The 18,234-nt window shown below is 49.3% G+C and overlaps 1 protein-coding gene across 3 annotated transcripts; it reads right to left on the reverse strand.

The window, feature by feature from the left end:
• Positions 1–5,555: 5,555 nt before the first annotated feature.
• On the reverse strand, positions 5,556–16,519 carry Ces3 (carboxylesterase 3). 3 transcript variants are annotated; one of them, XM_020175951.2, is made up of 13 exons: positions 16,362–16,519; positions 14,589–14,793; positions 14,346–14,484; positions 14,057–14,190; positions 13,425–13,578; positions 13,212–13,316; positions 11,892–11,993; positions 11,405–11,545; positions 8,182–8,262; positions 6,954–7,101; positions 6,165–6,314; positions 5,944–6,022; positions 5,556–5,851 (listed from the first exon to the last, which is right to left on the reverse strand). In XM_020175951.2, exons 1-13 carry the CDS (start codon positions 16,441–16,443, stop codon positions 5,656–5,658), a joined length of 1,716 nt encoding a protein of 571 aa, XP_020031540.2. In that variant the 5' UTR covers positions 16,444–16,519; the 3' UTR covers positions 5,556–5,655. The 3 variants fall into 3 exon arrangements, with proteins under 3 accessions (XP_020031540.2, XP_073911982.1, XP_073911981.1); XM_074055881.1 differs by having other exon boundaries at positions 14,735–14,793; positions 16,362–16,442; XM_074055880.1 differs by lacking the exon at positions 6,165–6,314.
• Between the last annotated feature and the right edge of the window lie 1,715 nt (positions 16,520–18,234).

Here is an 18,234-nt window from a genome sequence, read left to right on the forward strand (position 1 = left end):
AAAATTTTTTTATTATTCATTTATTCACGTCTTGCCTACCTTTTTCTCTCAATTCTTCCCGGAAGAACTGAGACAGCTACACTGACCTTCCTGTAACAGTTGGAGAGTCGGTAACAGTCTGAGGGTCACAGGAGCAGAGAGAGCCTGATAGGAACCTGTCAGGTCACATTGTGAGAGTGCTCCCAGGCTTTGTGTGGGTCACAACTTCCAGCAGCTCCAAACCTGGGGGATGGTCCTGGTGAAGGTTGTGCTGTAGCTCCTGTGGACTAGGTCAGGGTCGGTGGTGCTCTAGCTGCTCACCTAATCACCCCTGCTGCTCTGAGCCTCCTCTGTGACTCTGGGTCCATCCAGAGTTTTCTGTCTCCTAGATGAGGCAGGCTAGTAGGGAAAGTTTGGGGCTCATGTAGGTTGCCTGGGGATGGGCCAGACCCCACTCACCTGGCTGGGAACAGTCCATGCCTCTCCCCACTCATTCATTATTGGGTGGGAACCTCCTGGGCCTGCCCTCTCATGGGGTAATATTGGTTTTAAAGGCACCTGAAAAAAAACCCTCTCTCTCGGTGGACTCCACCTGTGCCCAGTGTGACCTCTTCTTTTTCTTCCCTTTCCTTACCTGGCAGAACAGGTGGCTCCCCTTTTCTCAATAAATCTATCCTTCCTCACCCCATCCATGCGCTCTGCTTGGATTTTTCTATTTGGAGTACAAAAACCAGGACTGTTAACATGATGGCCTGAAAGGCCTGTTGCCCCCCTCTGTTGCACATATATTCAAAAGAAACTGTAGCCTGGCTCTGCTCTCCCTTGGGCCTAAGATGGTGCTGAGGTAGAATGGGGACTGGGGATCAGGGCACAAGTTGCCAGGATGCTGGTCCTTCTTGGCCAGGGGATGGACAGTCCTTCCCTTGGCAGGCCCCTCCATACCTACAGATCCTATCATTGGTGGCTGAGGCTATGGAGTTGGTGTGCATTGTGCACACTGACCAGCCAGGCCAGAAGGACAAGGGGTTCACAAGGCATCTGAGTGAGAACAGTACTGGCCCCTGTCATATGTGGGCTGTGTTGTCACAGTCTTTAAAGCCATTGTCTTCCAAAAACACGGTCTCTCTGGGCCTCCTTTGCTGTTTCTTAGAATCCCAGACCCCTACCTAAGACAGACCCCAGGGCCCCATCTGGAAAGCATGCTCCAGCACATTCTGGGAAGGACTTGCCAACAAGCCTACAGATGTGAGCCCTGGATTTCTCCTCATTCACTGTATGACCTTAGGCAAGGCACTTCTCTCTAATTCTGATTTTTTTGTCTGTTAAAAATATCACCCAGAGGTGTGAGGGAGGGTATAGATGTGACGCTTGGGCTTAGAGGAGCAGCAGAAGGTCTAGGGCTGGGTCTCATTCCCACCCCACTGTCAGTCTTGCCTTGTGTGTGCCCTTGGGCCCTGGTCAAGGTCCCCAGGAGAGGCTTCCATGACAAAGGATACCCTAAGGTGTGAGAGGCCTGGGGCCGTTGGAAGACCTGTGCCCCTGGGCAAGGAGAGGGGGAGGGGAACTGGGTGCTACTATTACAACTGGTGTTTAGAAATTTTGTCAAAAAGCACTGACTCAGGGCTGGTAGAGTAGCTCAAGTGGTAGAGCACCTGCCTAAAATGTGAGGCCCTCAATTCAAACCCCAGTACCACCACAAAAATAATAATGAAAAAAAGCACTGACTCCTCACCTGGGCCTACAGGTAACAAAAAGCAGGAGAAAAGCCTGGCATTTCTCCCTTCCTTTTGCATCTGTCTCTTTGTCTTAAAACTTTGGGTCAGATTCCTCTTTAAGTCTACACAAAGTTAGTTTAATCACTCAAGGAGCCTCTGTCTAAAATGGGTGATACCTTCATTCCCCTTCAAGGCTGAAGACAAAGGCCACTTACTGTAGGCTTTTACAATGTCCTGTTCTAGACTCCCCACCTCCCCCAAAGGCACTTGAAAGTCTCCAGTCACTGTAGTCACTTTGGAATCCAGGAACAGCAAAGCCTCACAGACTGATCACCCCATTATGAGATAACCCCCAAGCAGGAGCAATCACCTCATGGGAACCGGCTTGTCCTCTCAAGTGATAAGGACTTCCAGGTCACCTTGCAGAACCAGAACTGAGGTAATAATCGATCAGAACACACTTTGGCCAAGACTGCCTAATTATGCATACTCTTCCTTGCCCCAGTTCTTCCTCTATTTAAACCTAAAGCTCAGATCTGTATCCTGAAGATAGGCTGAAATGCTTCCTGTCCCTCTTCCCAACATAGCTATGTTCCTGCCTTTTTACCATTATCTCTGTTTTCTTTGGGGCAAGTGGCCCAACGTGGTATGTTAGAACCTCCAGAATCAGGCCTTTTTTCCTAGGACTCCAGTTACAGTACTCCCAGGAAGCAGAGCTGGATCCCCAGCCAAGTTTCTTTTTGTCCTTGTAGTAGCCTTTCCAGGGCCTGGACAAGCTGGGCTAGGAACTGGCTTGGAGGTGAGAGGTGGCAGGTCTAAAGCCCAAGGGAATGGGGTGCAGGCAGGGTAGAGGAAGGACTTAAACCAAAGCCATCCTGAGACCCCCAGAAAAAGCCAGGGACTCCAAACATGGCCCTTAGTCTGCCATTCATCCCAAATCAGGGCTCTATCCACTAGCTTTTCTGGGCAGCCACAAGCTCTAAAGTTATTTTTCGATGGAAGAGGTCCATGCTAAAATTACGATGACACCCTTGTCTTCCAGTTCTCTTATATTTGGATGGTAGTTGAGGAGCCCTAGGATATTTTTAGTGTGCCTGGAGTCTGTGCCCCATCCTAGACCAGGCTGCATTTCTTGACCATGTACTGTGTGCTAGGCACTGTTCTAGGTATTTTATGACCAGTGATCTTTTCAATGCTCATGGCAGATCTATGAAGGGAGTTACTATGTTTTTTGGGTGGGAGTTACTATTATTATCCCCATTTTGCAGATGGGAAAACTGATTCACAAAGAGGATAAAGAACTTGCCCAAAGATACATACATACCCTGAAAGTGGTGGAACTGAACCGGAGCCTTATTGGTAAGTCTCTCTGTTTGAGGCTGCTAGGGTGTATGACTAAGCTTGGCCTTGGATTTGTTTGTACAGCTTGTAAACCTGTCAGCTCAGAGCATCTGCTAGGCCCTTGTTCCTGTGGCTGGGTCCAGGTGCACAGTCTGGTTCTGCAGCCTAAACATTGTCCTTTTTGTGATCCTGCCATATGGGGGCTCCCTGGCTCCACTAGTCCCTGCCCTGCAGCGCCACATCTGTCCTGTCTGAGTCTGTGGCCTACTTCCTTCAATCTGCATGGCAACTGGGTCCTTGGGGCAAGGATGTCAGTCAGTTGGTTGGGCAAGGACGCTGCCAGGGAAGGGGGTGGTTTCAGTCATGCCCATCCCCGACGGGGAGAGAGGGCGGGGCCAATCAGGATTTGAGGCCTTACCAGCCTGCTTGCCCACTCTCTCCAGGGACCTGGCAATGCTCAGTCTCCATAGCTGCGAGATGTGATGTATCCTGGAGGAGGAAGCCTCTGAGCCAAACCAGACCTTTGGTTCCCAGGGTCCTGGGGGCCTTGATGAAAGCATCGGGGTAGGAGTCTTCCTTCTTCCTTTCCCTTACCTTGGCAAACCATCAGCCACCAGATCTGTCTGCTCTCCATCTACCTGGAAGCCGCACTGGCCTAGCCCTGCTCCCCACAAGCCACCTTGTGGTGTTTTTTTTTTTTTTTTTTTTTGTGGCACTGGGGTTTGAACTCAGGGCCTCACAGTTGCTAGGCAGGTGCTCTTACCACTTGAGCCACTCTGCTAGTCCTTTTCTGTGATGGGGTTTTTTGAGATAGGGTTTTGTGAACTATTTGCCAGGGGCTGGCTTTGAGCCTCAATCCTCCTGATCTCTGCCTCCTGAGTAGCTAGGATTACAGGCGTGAGCCACCAGCGCCAGGCACAATCTGGTCTTTGATGACGTTTTCTCAGCACATCTTGTCCTCCATGACCTTGCTCCTGCTGTGCCCTCTGCCAGAAGCCCCCCTTCCCTTTACTCCCCACCCCTCCAGTCTACTACTCTGGTCTGTACATTTGGTTAATCTCCAGTTGTCCTTCAGGTCTTGGCTTAAAAGTCCCTCCTTCTCTGTCCCTCAAATTTGGGCTGGTCTATATGTCTCTGTTTTCATAGAACTGTGTCCCCAAATGCACACACTGGAGCTTTTTTTTTACTTGGGGCTTTCTATCAGTTCATGGGGACAAACTTCTCTGGTGGAGGGAAGGGGCTGAGAACAGGAAAACTTCAATGACATGGGAAGACCTTGAACTTATCCAGGGAGATTTTGAGCAGAGGAGTGACAGAACTCAGAGACCCCTGACTTTACGTCCTTCCTTCCTGTCCCAAATGAATTTCCCAGACTACAGCTGCCCCAACTACAAATGTGTTTCATGGCTCCATCAGCAGCCTTGGTGTGGCTTCAATGAAGACAGTGGGAAGTAGATCAAGATCCATACATTTTTTGAGTGTGGGTGCTGCTGTTGAATCCTGGAATTTATACATGCTAACCAAGCATGTGCTCTACCCTGAGTATACCCCAGCCTCAAACTTTTTTGTGGCAGTACTGGGGTTTGATTCAGGGCCTTGTGATTGCTATGCATCTACCACCTAAGCCATGCCCCTAGCCCAAATCCAAATGTTTTAAGGGAAACATTGATCCTCAAAGAAAAAGAAATGTTCACCAGGCACCAGTGGCTCATGCCTGTAATCCTAGCTACTCAGGAGGCAGAGAACAGGGGGATAGCTGTTCAAAGCCAGCCTTGGCAAACAGTTCTTGAGACCCTATCTTGAAAAAACCCCATCACAAAAAAGGACTGGTGGAGTGGCTCAAGGTGTAGGCCCCGAGTTCAAACCCCAGTTCTGTTAAAAAAAAAAAAACAAAACAAAACAGGAGGGGGGGTGAATATTCATCCTCACTCTGAAAACCTCTGGCTGCTTTTCACTTTTCACCCTTTGTGGCTTGAGTGGGTGCTCTGGGGGCTGTGCTGTGACCATAGCTGGACTGCTGCCTTGGTCTTGGCAGGATTCTGTCTCTGAAGGCAACTCTCCTGGCCAGGACACCACCTGTTGGGGACTGAGCATGGCTTGGGTGCCTGAAGGTCCTGGTTCCAAGTCTATCAGTCACTATTCATAAATTGTCTATCACTCACTCACCAAACATCCTCTGAGTCCAGGTCTTGCCCAATCCCAGGGTGAGTGACAGAGTGGGGTCAGACTGACCCTATGTCAGAGACCTTCTCTGAGAGAGCCACGGATATAGTTTATGGTGAGCTGAACTCTAATGGACACCCATGGCCCAAAGAAGGCAGGGAAGACTTCCCAGGGGAAGGGGTCCACCAGAGAGCTTAAAGAACCAGCTGGACCTTGTCACGAAGCAAGGTACTTTAGAGACACGCAGGAGATTGTACAAAGCCCCAGAGGTGGAAATAACCTGGTGACATTTCAGAAGAGTGTCATGCCAGCCCTGAAGTGCCTGATGCTTTAAAGACACGAGACCACACCTGTCTGTTTAGGTTAAAGTCTCTCTTGGCAAGAACAGAAGGAGCTGCCCTGCTGGGACTTTGCCACCCTTTGGGTTGGCCCTAGTCAAGAAGCCCCAGGCACTGCCTCAGAGCTCTTCTGTGGCCTTTCTGCTCTTCTGCTGTTGGTGCCACTGTTGGATCTTGCTGGGGAGTGTCTCTGTCCAGAATTGCATCCGGGCTGCCTTTGGCTTCTGTTTGATCTGTGGTACCAGGTTAATTTCCAGGTATTGCTCCAGCTGGTCAAATTGGGGCCAAGGAGGCAGTCCTTTGCCATTGGGGTTCCTGGTGTGAGGAATGAATGAGGACCAAGTCCTCTTGTGTGGCTGGTTGGGGATCTGAGTATCCCAGACCCAAAGCCAGGCAGGCCTACTCACCCTGTCCGGGCAAAGTGGGTCCACTGGGCTATCATGGTGAGGCTCAGCTGCTTCTCCTCCTCTGTGGCTTCCGGAAAGGCTGGTGGGAGGGACAGACCTGGATCAGGGTCAGGTGGGGCCTGGAGGGCATCCAAGGCTTCTGAGTGCTGACTGGAGACCTCTGTTCCTGCAAGCCCACCCTGGCCCCTTGGAGCATAGCATGTCCGTCTGTCCGTGCTTACCCAGGAGGGAACTCTCATCCATGAGGAAAGGACCCCCGAATATGAAAGAACTCTCAGCCCCGTGGTCGGCCTTCACCCAGGCTGGCTTGATCTTCGCAAAACAACTGGGTGTATGCTGGAACTCATAGAAAAAGACAGGGGCCCCAGCCTCTGCAGGGGGAGGGTAGGCGGACCAGCATGCGGTCCCCACAGCCTGATTAGGCCCTGCCATTGGCAGTTCGTTAAGACATCACTCCAAGTCATAATAATGGCAAAGACAAAAAGTTGGGCAGCTTTGCTGGGTGTTGAGTGACATTCTTCTGTGGGCTGCATGTGTGCATTCAACCTTCAAAGCAGTCTTAGTAGAAAGGAGTCCACCATTCTACCACTACCCCCATTTTACAAATGAGCAAAGCAAGGCCCACAGGGGTTCAGAATCTTGCCTAAAGTCATAAAGTGAAGAATTTGGAGATATTCTGGGGGCACCATCAGGGGTTAGCTGCCAGGCTCAGAGGAAGCAAAACTTCTCCCAGGAGAAGCATGGAAAGAAGACAAAATTGCCCACCAACTGAATGAATCCCTGTGAGTTGGTGATGGTCCTTGCTAGATGACCTTTGACAAGTCACTGAACCTCTCTGAGTCTCTGTTTTCTTCTCTGCAAAATACTTTGCCAGAGACACCTCCCACTACTGAGATACTGTATCCCAGAGAAAGAGAGGCGTGGGGTGGGCAGGGCACGGGGTGCAAGGTGAGCCACATTACTGGTGATGACCCAGGGAAGGTGGGGCAGGTGGCTAGGGGTAGGCTTACCTTTAAGGTTTCTTGAGAAATTCAAGGTGGCAATGTTGAATAAGATATCACCCATCACTTCCTGAAAGGCGTGGCATCTGGCTTGTGCATCTGAGCCACTGTCTAGATATTCATCTATGACAGTGGACATCATCTCAGGGGGCACGTCCTGAGGAAAGAGGGCAGGCTCAGGCCTGCTCAGTTCCCACCGCTGTGGCAGACCCTCCCAAGAAGCCCTGCCCCTCCAGCGTGACTTTCCCACATCCCAGGGCTGACACTCTGGGGGTCAGTCACCCACCAACCTGCCTCCCCCAGGAATTCTAAATGGTTTCTGGGTAGGATCAGCTCAGGTTTGTACTGAATCCTAGCTCTGTGACCACTGCTTGGCTATGTGACCTCAGACAAGTGGCTGAGCCTCCTTGAAAGCCTCCTGTCTGTCTGGCAGTGCTAATGGGAAGCCTATGTGAAGTCCCTAACACAGAGTCTGTCCTGGAAGTAGGTGCTCAGTTGAGGTTAATTGAGAAATAAGTGAGAGAAGACATGATGGGGGCCTCCCCACAGCCCAGAGAGTGGTGAAGAGGTTGTGTGAATGTGAAGGGCTCTGGGGTTTCCAAAGAAGGAAAAAGCATGTAGACTGAAGACCTCCTGGTACCAGCACCCTGGGAGGCTCAATTTCTTCTTAAAAGAGCTCAGGTAAATGGAAGGTCTCACCCCCATTTATAGAGGCTTACAGGGATTGGGACAACTGAGCAAGTGGCGAGGGCTGAGATTTGACCTCAACTCTGTCTGACTCCACATCTGACAGTGGGATCTTAATATCTGAGTTGTGGGGTCACAAATTGCTGGATGATCAAAGCTGCCTCTGCCCCTTATCCACCGTGACTTGTGTGCCTCAGTTTCCTCATCTGTAAAATGGAGCTAATAAAGTCCCACTTCACAGAGCTGCAGTGAGGATGGAAGGGGTGAACATCTGTCCTCATGCTCTGCACAACATAGGATGTGCTCAGTAAGGATCAGTCTCTATGGTAACAACCATGATGATAACAATGATGATTGCTTTTTCTTTGAAAAGCACATCAACTCATATCCAAGGGAATTCCTGGGATGAAGCCCCTAATTTTAGTGGAATTAAAATTCAGCACTTGGACCAGAGAGTTGGTGGTAGGTGGGCAGCTGTGAGGGGGGAAGGATAGGAACAGAGAGTGGGCTTCATGTCCACCAGCCTCTTCCCTCCTGCCTCTTGTCTCACCAGACTGGATAAGAAGGGTTTCATGATGACCAGCATGTCCTCCTTGCTCATGTCTTTCATCTTATCCCAAAGACCCCAGGCCTGTGGAGACACAAAGGCTCTCATCAGTACTGCCCAACCACTGCTCCCACCTTACTCCCAGGCCTGAGCAGGACAGCGTTCACAATTCTGTGTGCACAAACACTTTACAGAGCCATGTGGCCAGACTCACAAGTCCACAGTCCCCCAAAGGTAAGCCTCCAATTGTCGGGGGATAGGGTAATTAGGGCCAGTAGCACCACGTACAATAGGCAGCACCATAGAGAATGAGAAGATTTGTTTAACATTGTCATAGAATCACATCTAGACCGATGGGGTCTAGCTGGGACAATTAAAATGTCAAATGATGGCTGTATATGTGACTGTGAGAGCGCTGGAGTCTAAGTTCAAATTCCAGCTCTGCCACTTGCTTTGTGTATGACCTGGGACAAGTTACTTAAACTCTCTATGCCTCAGTTCCTAATCTGGTAAAGAGGAACGGCAATGCCTGTCTCATAGAATTGCTGGGACTGAGTTAATGCGTATCCATACTCTGCCATAAACTTCATTCCACTGTGAGAACAGGAATAGAAAATTCACGGTGACTCGACAGTGTGCTCACTGCCAGCACCTCAGAAGTCCATTTTATTTGGGGAAAGGGTCCTTACAAAGGTAATCAAGTTGAATTGAAGTGATTACAGAGAGCCAGGTGCCAGGGGCTCATGCCTGTAATCCTAGCTACTTGGGAAGCTGAGATTGGGAGGATTAAGGTTCAAGGCCAGCCCAGGCAAATAGTTCATGAGATCCCATCTTCAAAATAACCACAGCAAAATGGAGTCACACCTCCAGGTGTGGCTCATGTGGTAGAGTGCCTGCTTTGCAAGTGCAAAGCCCTGAGCTCAAACCCCAGATCTACCAAAAAGAAAATGATTACAGAGATAATTAATTCATATGGTGGAATCTTATCCAATATGACTGATACCTCTGTAAAGGGGAACTTTGGAAATAGACATGTACAAAGAGAATGCAAAGATGGATGGTGACCCTGTATAAGCCAAGGAATTCTTGAGGCTACCAAGGAATGCCAGAAGCAGGAGAGAATGGAACAGATTCTCCCTCTCAGCACTCAAAAGAAACCAGTCTTGCTAATTAACACCTTAGTTTTATACTTACAGCTGCAGGACACACTTTTCTGTTGTTTAAGCCACCCAGGTTGAGGTACTTTGTTATGGCAATGCCATTAAACTAATATGACAATATATTTTTTTTCCCCTCTTGGTCCTCAGGGCCTTGTGCTTGTTGGCAAGCACTCTACCATTTGAGCCATGCCCTGAGTTCCTTTTCCTTTTTTTGTTTTGAATTAGCATACATTAATAATATGAGGGGATTTCATTTCATTGTGATAATTCCATACACGTGTACAGTGTACTTTGAATAAGTTCACCCTTTCCATTTTACAGCCACTCTCTCTCCCCTTTTTGCTTCTTTATCTTGTTTTTCAGATAAGGTCACATGCTTTTGTCCAAATCTCCTATCTCTCCCTTCCGAGTGACTGGGACCACAGGCATGTACCACCACGTCCAGCTTGTTTTTTGAGATAGGGTCTTGCTAACATTTTTTTTTGGCAGTGCTGGAGTTTTAGCTCAGGGCCTCATACTTGCTAGGCAGGTGCTCTACCACTTCAGCCACTCCTTTAACCCTTTTTGTTTTAGTTATTTTTAATATAGGGTCTCACATTTTCCCTGGACCAGCCTGGACCTTGATCCTCCTATTTATTTCTCCTGCATAGCTGGGGCAACAGGTATATACCACTTTGCCCAGCTGTATTGGTTCAGATGGGATCTTGCTAACTTTTTGCCAGGGCAGGCCTTGAACTGTGATCCTCCTGATCAATCTCTGCCTCTCAATTAGCTGGGATTACAGTTGTAAACCACTATGCCCAGTCCCAATTTTTTTTGAGATGGTCTCTCTTTGTAGCTTAAGCTGGCTTGGAACTCATGATCCTTCTGCCTCAGCCTCCTGAGAAGCTGGGATTGCAGGTGTGCACCACCACATCTGGCTCTAACATAATAATATTTTTCTTTTTTCTTTTGGTAGAACTGGAGTTTGAACTCAGGGCTTTGCACTTGCAAAGTAGGCATTCTATCGCTTGAGCCAAGTCGCCAGTCCATTTTGCTGTGGTTATTTTGGAGATAGAGTCTTGTGAACTATTTTCCTGGGGTGGCCTTAAACAGCGATCCTTCTGATCTTAGCCTCCTAAGTGGCTAGGATTACAGTCATGAGCCACCAGTGTCTGGCCATAATAATCTTGAAAAAGACCAAAGGTGGAGAATTTTTCACTTCCCAATTCCAAAGCTTACTTGAATAGTGTGGTAGTGGCATTATTCATTGTGGACAGACACAATGAATGGAATAGAATTCAGAGTCCAGATCTAAAGCCTTACATTTATGGCCCATTGATTTTCAACAGGGGTGCTGAGGCAATTCAGCAGGGAAGTTTTTCCAACAACATGGTGTTATTTGAACAGTGCACTGCAATGTTAGCTTTAGTGGCAAAATATAGAAGCTACCCAAATACTAAAGTGAAGAAACATGGTGGGAGTCTTCCTTTGTGGTAGGTTTGCTGCTGTTAAAAGGAATTGCTGGGCTGGGGGTGTAACTCAATGGTAGAGCACTTGCCTGACATGTACCAAGCCCTTGGTTTGATCCCCAGAATTGAAAAAAAAAGTTAAATGAAATAAAAAATGAAAAAAAGGGGGGGGGGATTTTCCATGAAGATGAATATAGAATGTGAGGATGATATAACAAGATGTTCAGAAGGAAAGCATGACGCTGATACTTGCATGGAGTTGTGTCTACCTGAAATGAGTCTTAGGTAGTCAGACTCTTAGGCAGAGTCACGCTAATCAGTGTCACAGTTGAGGTATAAACCAGAGACCAACAAGAATATGCTGTGGTCAGCACTTCCCTGGGGACCACTTTGTGCAAAAGTTTGATTCCCCAAAAAAGAAACATTTGCTTTGAGAAAATGAAGCTGGTCGACCTTGAGAAAAAGTCTCTTCAACCTTTCTGAGTCTCAGCTTTTTTACCTACTAAATAGGAACTACAGGAGTGTTCAGTGCACCTGGCTGTGGGGATGATCCTGGGGTGGGAGGAGTCTGTCTGGTCAGGGCCTTGAGGGGCACAGGTGCCAAAGGACACTCACTTTGGGAAGGAGCCAGCTGAACTCGTGATTGTTGACACCCAGGAGGAAGGGCACGGGGTGGAATTGTCTCTCCATTAGTAATTGCTGGGGATGTTTGGGAAAGAAGGAACCATCGATGGTATAGGTGTTGGTCATTGTATCCTGCATGAAAAAGCAAGGCAAGAGGCCTCCCCGTCAGGACAATGCCTTAAAGGATAGGACCCCAGGGGTTCACACACCAGCATGCCTCAGTGGCTGAGCCTCAAGGGAAAGTGAGGAGATGGGGATCACTGGAGCTGGGAGCCCAGGGGAGTCAGGAGACCTGGAGCAATTGCTTCTTTCCTACAGATCTCTTCCCCAGAACAGAGGGTGTACCCTCAGCCCCTCCCCATGGTGATTGTCCCAAGCCACCCTTCAGGCTGGTGACTGCCCCTCTGCTCCTGCAGAGCTGGACAGCACTCCTCTGTACCATTGTACTCCTGTCACCATCCCCAGAGAGGCAGCGTACCCCCATCTTGGTACGGATTAGCTCCTCTCCGTCCTTCTGCCGAAGACACTGTACCAGCTCAGCCGGGGAGTCGGAACTGCAGGCCAGGGAGTCTGCAAAGCTCTGGGCACAAAAGGAAGAGTCTCACTCCCTTTCAGTGGCCCAGCCCCAACTTCCAGCCCACTGTTTCCTCTGGAGAGGAGTCATTTGTATGGTACTGGGTTATAATGTCACAGACCGGGCCCATGCCTGCCCAGAGACCTGCTATGACCCCTAAGAGGCAGACTGTTGCCCCGTGTGTTCCCCAATGACATCAAACTGTCATCCCCTGGTTTGGTGCCACCTGGAGTGGCATGGTGCTGAGGACCCTTTGCCTCTTGACACAAGGTTGAGAAGGGAGGGCTCCAGTGTGGGCATGTCTGGCAAGGAATGACAGGTATGCTGTGGCTGGAGCCAGGTGAGGGAGTTGTTGGGAAATGAGGCTGGAAGGACCTCAAGTTTGTGATTGGAAACCCTTTCCTGGCCACAGTGAGGCGAGGGGCAGTGGGGGAGGGACTGTTGCTCTGGTCTGAACCTTCTGCTGAGGTTCTGGAATCATCTCCTGCCCAGTGGTTACAGTGCCCAGCCCGCTCCTCTACTATAGCTAGGGCCGGAGGGCCAGGTGAGGTCAGGGACCAGGCTCTCCCCCACCCAACAGCAGCATCCCCCATCACTGTCTCTCCTGCCTAGACTCTGCCTTGATCTTCCTGGTCTCTAGAGCTCTAGGAATATCACCTTTAGTCCACCTTATACTCTAGGTAGCTCAGACCTGACCTAGTCCTGCCACTTCTTGCCCTCTGGATCCAGTCCTGATTTCCAGACCCAGGAAGTCCCTGCAATTACCTGCCCCCACCCTCACACTGCTTGGTCCCCTAACCTGCTCCATTCCCTTCCCGCTTCCAGGACCCATCACTGTCTCACACCTGCAGCCTTGGCAGACCCAGTTCCCATTAGGGCAGCACTTCGTGGCTTCCCTCGGCTACTCCTCAGTGGGAACCCACAGTGGAGCCCAGAGTCTGAATGGAGATCTCTTAAGCAGCAGGGTGGCTGGAAATGGAGGGCTCCCCAAGGACTCGAGAGAAAGAGTGTTCCCTGAAGCCCTACCCTGGGGAAGGGGCATAGAGATGGTCTGGTGATCATTTCCTCTGAGCTTCCTACGTGTTGTATTTTCTTCATCCTTCTCTGCTCTTTCTGCCGACAGAAAGCTCCCTACCAGTGACCACCCCGTACTCTGAGATCCAGGGCCAGCCAGTGTGGTGTGTGTAGGTAGATATGGAATAAGAGAGTGAAGGAAATGCAGACCTGAACTTTGGGCCATGGGTTAGATTCCAGTATCCCTGGGATGGTGATGACCCCACTCTGGGATATGGCTCTGTGGAACAGCCCTGAAGCCATCGGAGACAGGACCTGAGGGCAACAGGTGGCACAGATGACTGTCAGAGGAGCTCTGAGGTCTGGGGTCTCAGGAGCTCTCCCAGCCCTGGCTGTAATCACTAGCTCCCTGTGTCAACTCACCAATGAAGAGACGATGACGCCACCAGCAGACCCTCCAAAGATGGTGACGCAGTTGGGATCACCCCCGAAGGAGGCAATGTTCCCCTGCACCCAGCGTAGAGCAGCCATCACATCTATGAAACCCTGGTTGCCAGGAATAAACTTGTCCCCAGTACTGGGGGCAGGGTGGGGACAGTGGTTAGCTCATTTTTCTCAGTCACTGCAGGTTTGCTTTGAACCAGCCACCAGGATGCAGACTGTTCTCTGCTCCTCAAATCTGGCCGGCTGTGAAGCATGCTTGTCATCTATCTGACCAGCGTGAGTCTGGACTGACCTAGCAGGGCTGCCAGCCAGGATTAGCTCCCAGGTGGTTCTAAGAGCTTATTGTTCTTTGCCCACCTACCCAGCTAGAACCCTGGCTCCAGCCCAGAGGCCAAATACCCTTTGCCTGAGGAACCAAGTTCAAGGTACAATTATGGATTTGACTGGGCCTCTCCCAAGAGTGGAGCCTTGGGGAGCACCCTTCTCTGTCCCAGAAAGCAGGGACACAGGGCCCTCCATTAGCCTCTGGAGCCCCACCCTAAATTCCTAGTTCTCTTCATGAGCTTTCCTTTCTCTACAGTCAGTGCCCTCGGCCAGGCTGGCTATCTCACCTGAAGGAGCCAAGAATCCCGAGGCGATACTGAACTGTGACCACTACTACATCCCCATAGGCAGCCAGGGCTGATCCATCCTGGGAGGTGGCAGAACCAACCTTCATAGCGCCTCCATGGATCCATACCATGACCTAGAGATGGCCGTGAGTCAGTGACCCCAGCTTCTGAGACCTCTACCTGCCCAGGGCATTTTGGGACCTCTGAGGTAGTTTTAAAACAGGGACTGAGAGGGGCAGGTTGGCAGGGTGGAGCTAGAGAAGTGGACAGGGTCCTTTGGGCTGCACACCGGCTTCTGTGCCCCTGCGGTGGCCTCAGCTGGGCTGTAGATGTTAAGGAACAAGCAGTCCTCAGAAGTAAGGAAGATCTGATGTTTTCCATTGAGTGTAAATCTGCCATGATTCATTCTCTCCACGTCCTGCAGGCACCTGTGGCCAAGAAGGAGCCCATGGCCAGATGGCAGACCCATGTGCCCCAGCATCCAGACTCCCACCAACCTGCCTGCTTGCCCACCAATGCCAGTGCTACTTACATGGGGGGATTCTTTCTGGCATCCCGCACACCCTCCCATGGCTCTACTGGGTGTGGGGCTGCAAACCGGAGAGGCCCCAGTGGTGCTTGAGCAAACGGGATACTCAGGAAGACATTCACAAGGCGGTCTGTATCCTTCACACTCACCTGCCGGCCTCGCACACGACCCAGGGGGGTGTCTACTTCAGGCTGAGTGACTTTGGACCCTGAGGGCAGGACAGAGGCATAGGGTGAATTTGTAGTCTCCATGAGGGGATGGGGCAAAACATGGACTCTGAGAATTAAAAAAAGCACTTAATCTCCAAGCACTTATCCTGCCAGGCTCTGTTCTGAGCGCTTTCCATGCAATATCTGTTGATTTCCCCAGCTGCCCTGTGATCATCCGACTTCTGCCTCCCTGCCTGGGTGTCACCACCACTCTGCTCCAGGCCAAACACGACTTGTTGCCCACTTGAACCTTGGATTACTTATCTACTAAGTAAGGTATAATAGCCACATCTTAATTTTCTGTATTTTGTTTGTTTGTTCATTGAGACAGTGTTTCATCATGTGCCCAGGCTAGTCTTGAATTTGCAATCCTCCTATTTCAGCTTCCCAAGTAGCTGAGATTACAGGCATGTGCCACTATGCAGGGCTATTACATCTTGTATTCTGATGCTTTGACATTTGGAGACCGGTTGAACTTGGAGGGATTGCCTCTCTCAGGCCTAACCCATTTCTAGAGAGCAAAGAGTATGCCAGGAAAAAAGTCATTCACATGTGAAGTGATCCAGAGTAGAGTCATACCCCAACCACTTCCTCTATGGCACTGTATCTACCTGTCCTGATTACCCCAGGGCCAGGGACCAAACAATAACTAGGGACAGTTTCTAGCCCACTGCCAGCCTGCCTCGCTTTTTCCTGCTCACCTGTGGGAACAACAGGAAAGGCCCTTTCCCACAGTTTCTCCTTGCTTCTTCTGTCTCCTCTTTTCTCTTTCTTCCCTGTGTGGCCCTATATGGTGTGCACCTCCCGTTTGAGGGAATGGTGAGTAAACGTCTTCCTTCCTGATAGTCCTTTGCATGTCTGCTTGTATTTTTTTTTTTGTGGTACTGGGGTTTGAACTCAGGGTCTTACACCTGCTAGGCAGGTGCTCTACCACTTGAGCCACTCCACCAGCCCTTTTTGTATTGGGTATTTTTGAGATAGGTTTTTGAGAACTATTTGCCTAGGACTGGCCTTGAATGTTGGTCTGCCTGATCTCTGTCTCCTGAATAGCTAGGATTACAGGTGTGAACCACTGGTGCCTGGCTACCTGCTTATCTTACCATAGCTGATTAAAACAAATCCTGGGTTCCCTTAAAACATAAGGACAAAGCCAGGCACTGATGGCTCATGTCTGTAATCCTAGCTTCTCAGGAGGCAGAGATCAGGAGGATTGTGGTTCAAAGCCAGCCTGGGCAAATAGTTTGTGAGACCTGGTGGAGTGGCTCAAGGTGAAGGCCCTGAGTTCAAGCCCCAGTACTGCAAACAAACAACCACCACCACCACCACCAACAAAACCCCACATAAGGATGATCATGTCTCTGTGCTGGACTGCTCTGAGGACCACACAGATAGCAAGGGCAGAGCCCTGGCCCAGAAAGGATTCATAACCAGGTATCCCTCCAAACTGGACCCCTTCCCTGAACAGGCTGCCCACTTGTCGCCATCCCTGCATCACTCGTGCCTTCTTTCCAGTTAGTCCTGCAGAGTCAGAAGCTCCCATCCTGCAGGGCCTGTGAGTGTGTCTTACCAGTGACTGTGGCAGGGAATGTCAGGAGCAGACAGGTCACCCAGACCAGGACACTGCATGCAGTTTTTACCACCATCCCCATGATCTTCACAACTGACTGGGCAGAAGTTTCGGAAAGTGTGAGAATCAGCTTAGGTTGGGTCTTTTCTGTCAAAGAGTTTAATCAGTAATCACTGCTGTTAACAAATGTTAGTCTCACTAACTCACTTCCCATAGGCTCGCTTCATGGACTCTGCTTAACGTGATAAAAGTTTCTGTTAAGAGTAAAGGGTTATTATCCTCAGCTGGCCAAAATTCACTAGATGCCCTGGTTCTGGAGCTGGTAACCTAAAACAGTTATTGCTTCCCTGAGCTTTTGAACTTGTCTTCAAAGCCCCCTCCTGATGTCCTCTTTCCAATTAGCCAATCAGCGTAGACTGTGAACCCCAAACCTGTCCAATTCAGTGGAGGAGCCGCATTGTGTTAGAGATATAACCCCAGTGGACTCCCCACTGGGGCGCTTGCTCTTTGTGGCGCATCCTTCTGCAGAAGTAAATTTTGCCTTGCCTGTTGACTTCTGAGTTGTGTCGTCTCTCTCTCATGACACTCCAATATCTTAAAGATATTTCTAACCACATGGGGGCCTGCCCAGGATTTCCACGTCACCCAGGGAGCCATGGAGATCCCTTCCTCAGGGGGTCCTGCCACCTTGTTGTAGTGGCCTCAGGGCTGGGGGAATCCACTTCTCTGTGGCAGATGATAAAGTCCAAATCTTAAGTCAATTGGCAATGTAGGAAAAGGGGCCAGCCTAAGCAAGTACCACAGAGGACCAGGTTAACTCTGTGCGTGGCTCAAGTTTGGAAAGTTGAATACTACTTTGGTGGTTGGGACATTCCGGAGGCTATGTGGGTATGACTGGGACTTGTCTCAGACACAAAGCAAGTGCTGATTCCTGAGATGGGGGAAGCACTTTGGGTAGAATATAAGAAACCTCCAGTGTGGGAGGTTGACTGTTCTCCTGGGGATGCAGGTAAAATGCAAGAAGCCTCAAATATGGGGGTGCTGAGCCTTTTCCCAGGGAAACACAAAGCCAAGATTAAGGGATGGGTAACAAAAATTCAGTTCCAAAGAGGGAGACTCACAAAAGAATAGCTGCATCATCCACCATTCCACCAGATAGCACTCTGGGTATGGTTTAAAAGGTTTTTCTGAGTGGGCACTCTAATTTTTTTATGTGTCATTTTGTTAATGTCTCTAAAAGAGCACTGGGCAAAATTTAATTTCTCCTGGAATTCCAACTTGTCTTATGTATGCTTAAATTGCCTTTTTTGGGGCATGCTTAATTTATAAAACTTTTATGTGTGTGTATGTCCATGTAAACATCTCCAAAATGGTTCTTAGACTTCTGTTGTAAGGTTCATGTGTTATTTGAGGTAACAACAACAAAAAAACCTGACAGTGTTTGTGTTGGAGATCTCTGTTTCAGACTTCTTAAGCCCTCCTCCCTTTTTAACATAAATATGTAAACATCTTCAGGATGGTCCTTATTGTACAGTTATAAATATAAAATTGTTACTTCTGCTCTATTCTACTGCTACTTTAAAAAAAAAACAGTTCTCAAACTTGTTTCAATCAGGTCTCACTAAGATGCAAGCATTCAGGGGTTAACAGTGGGCTCAGACTAGAGTAAAAAATAAAAGGGGCCATTTTAAACCCAGGCAGCAGCCTGCAAAAGGAAACGTGGAATTTGGATAGTTAGAAAAATGATCTTGGCCTGTTTCATTCTGTCATAAATAAAGTCTGGGATTTAATTCTCTCCTATAATACCTGGGCCTATTAATAAATGGAATTTCTATAAATTGTTTTTTATACAAAATATATTTTTAAGGTTGTT

Source organism: Castor canadensis, chromosome 15 (assembly GCF_047511655.1).
Source record: "Castor canadensis chromosome 15, mCasCan1.hap1v2, whole genome shotgun sequence".
In the NCBI taxonomy this organism is placed as follows: Eukaryota; Metazoa; Chordata; class Mammalia; order Rodentia; family Castoridae; genus Castor; species Castor canadensis.

Coding starts and splice junctions, on each gene's coding strand:
- Ces3 (XM_020175951.2), bottom strand. CDS start 16,443: ATGGGGATGGTGGTAAAAACTGCATGCAGTGTCCTGGTCTGGGTGACC. Junction 14,794..16,361: donor ATTCCCTGCCACAGTCACTG/GTAAGACACACT, acceptor TCCTGCCCTCAG/GGTCCAAAGTCACTCAGCCT. Junction 13,317..13,424: donor GCGTCATCGTCTCTTCATTG/GTGAGTTGACAC, acceptor TGTTGCCCTCAG/GTCCTGTCTCCGATGGCTTC.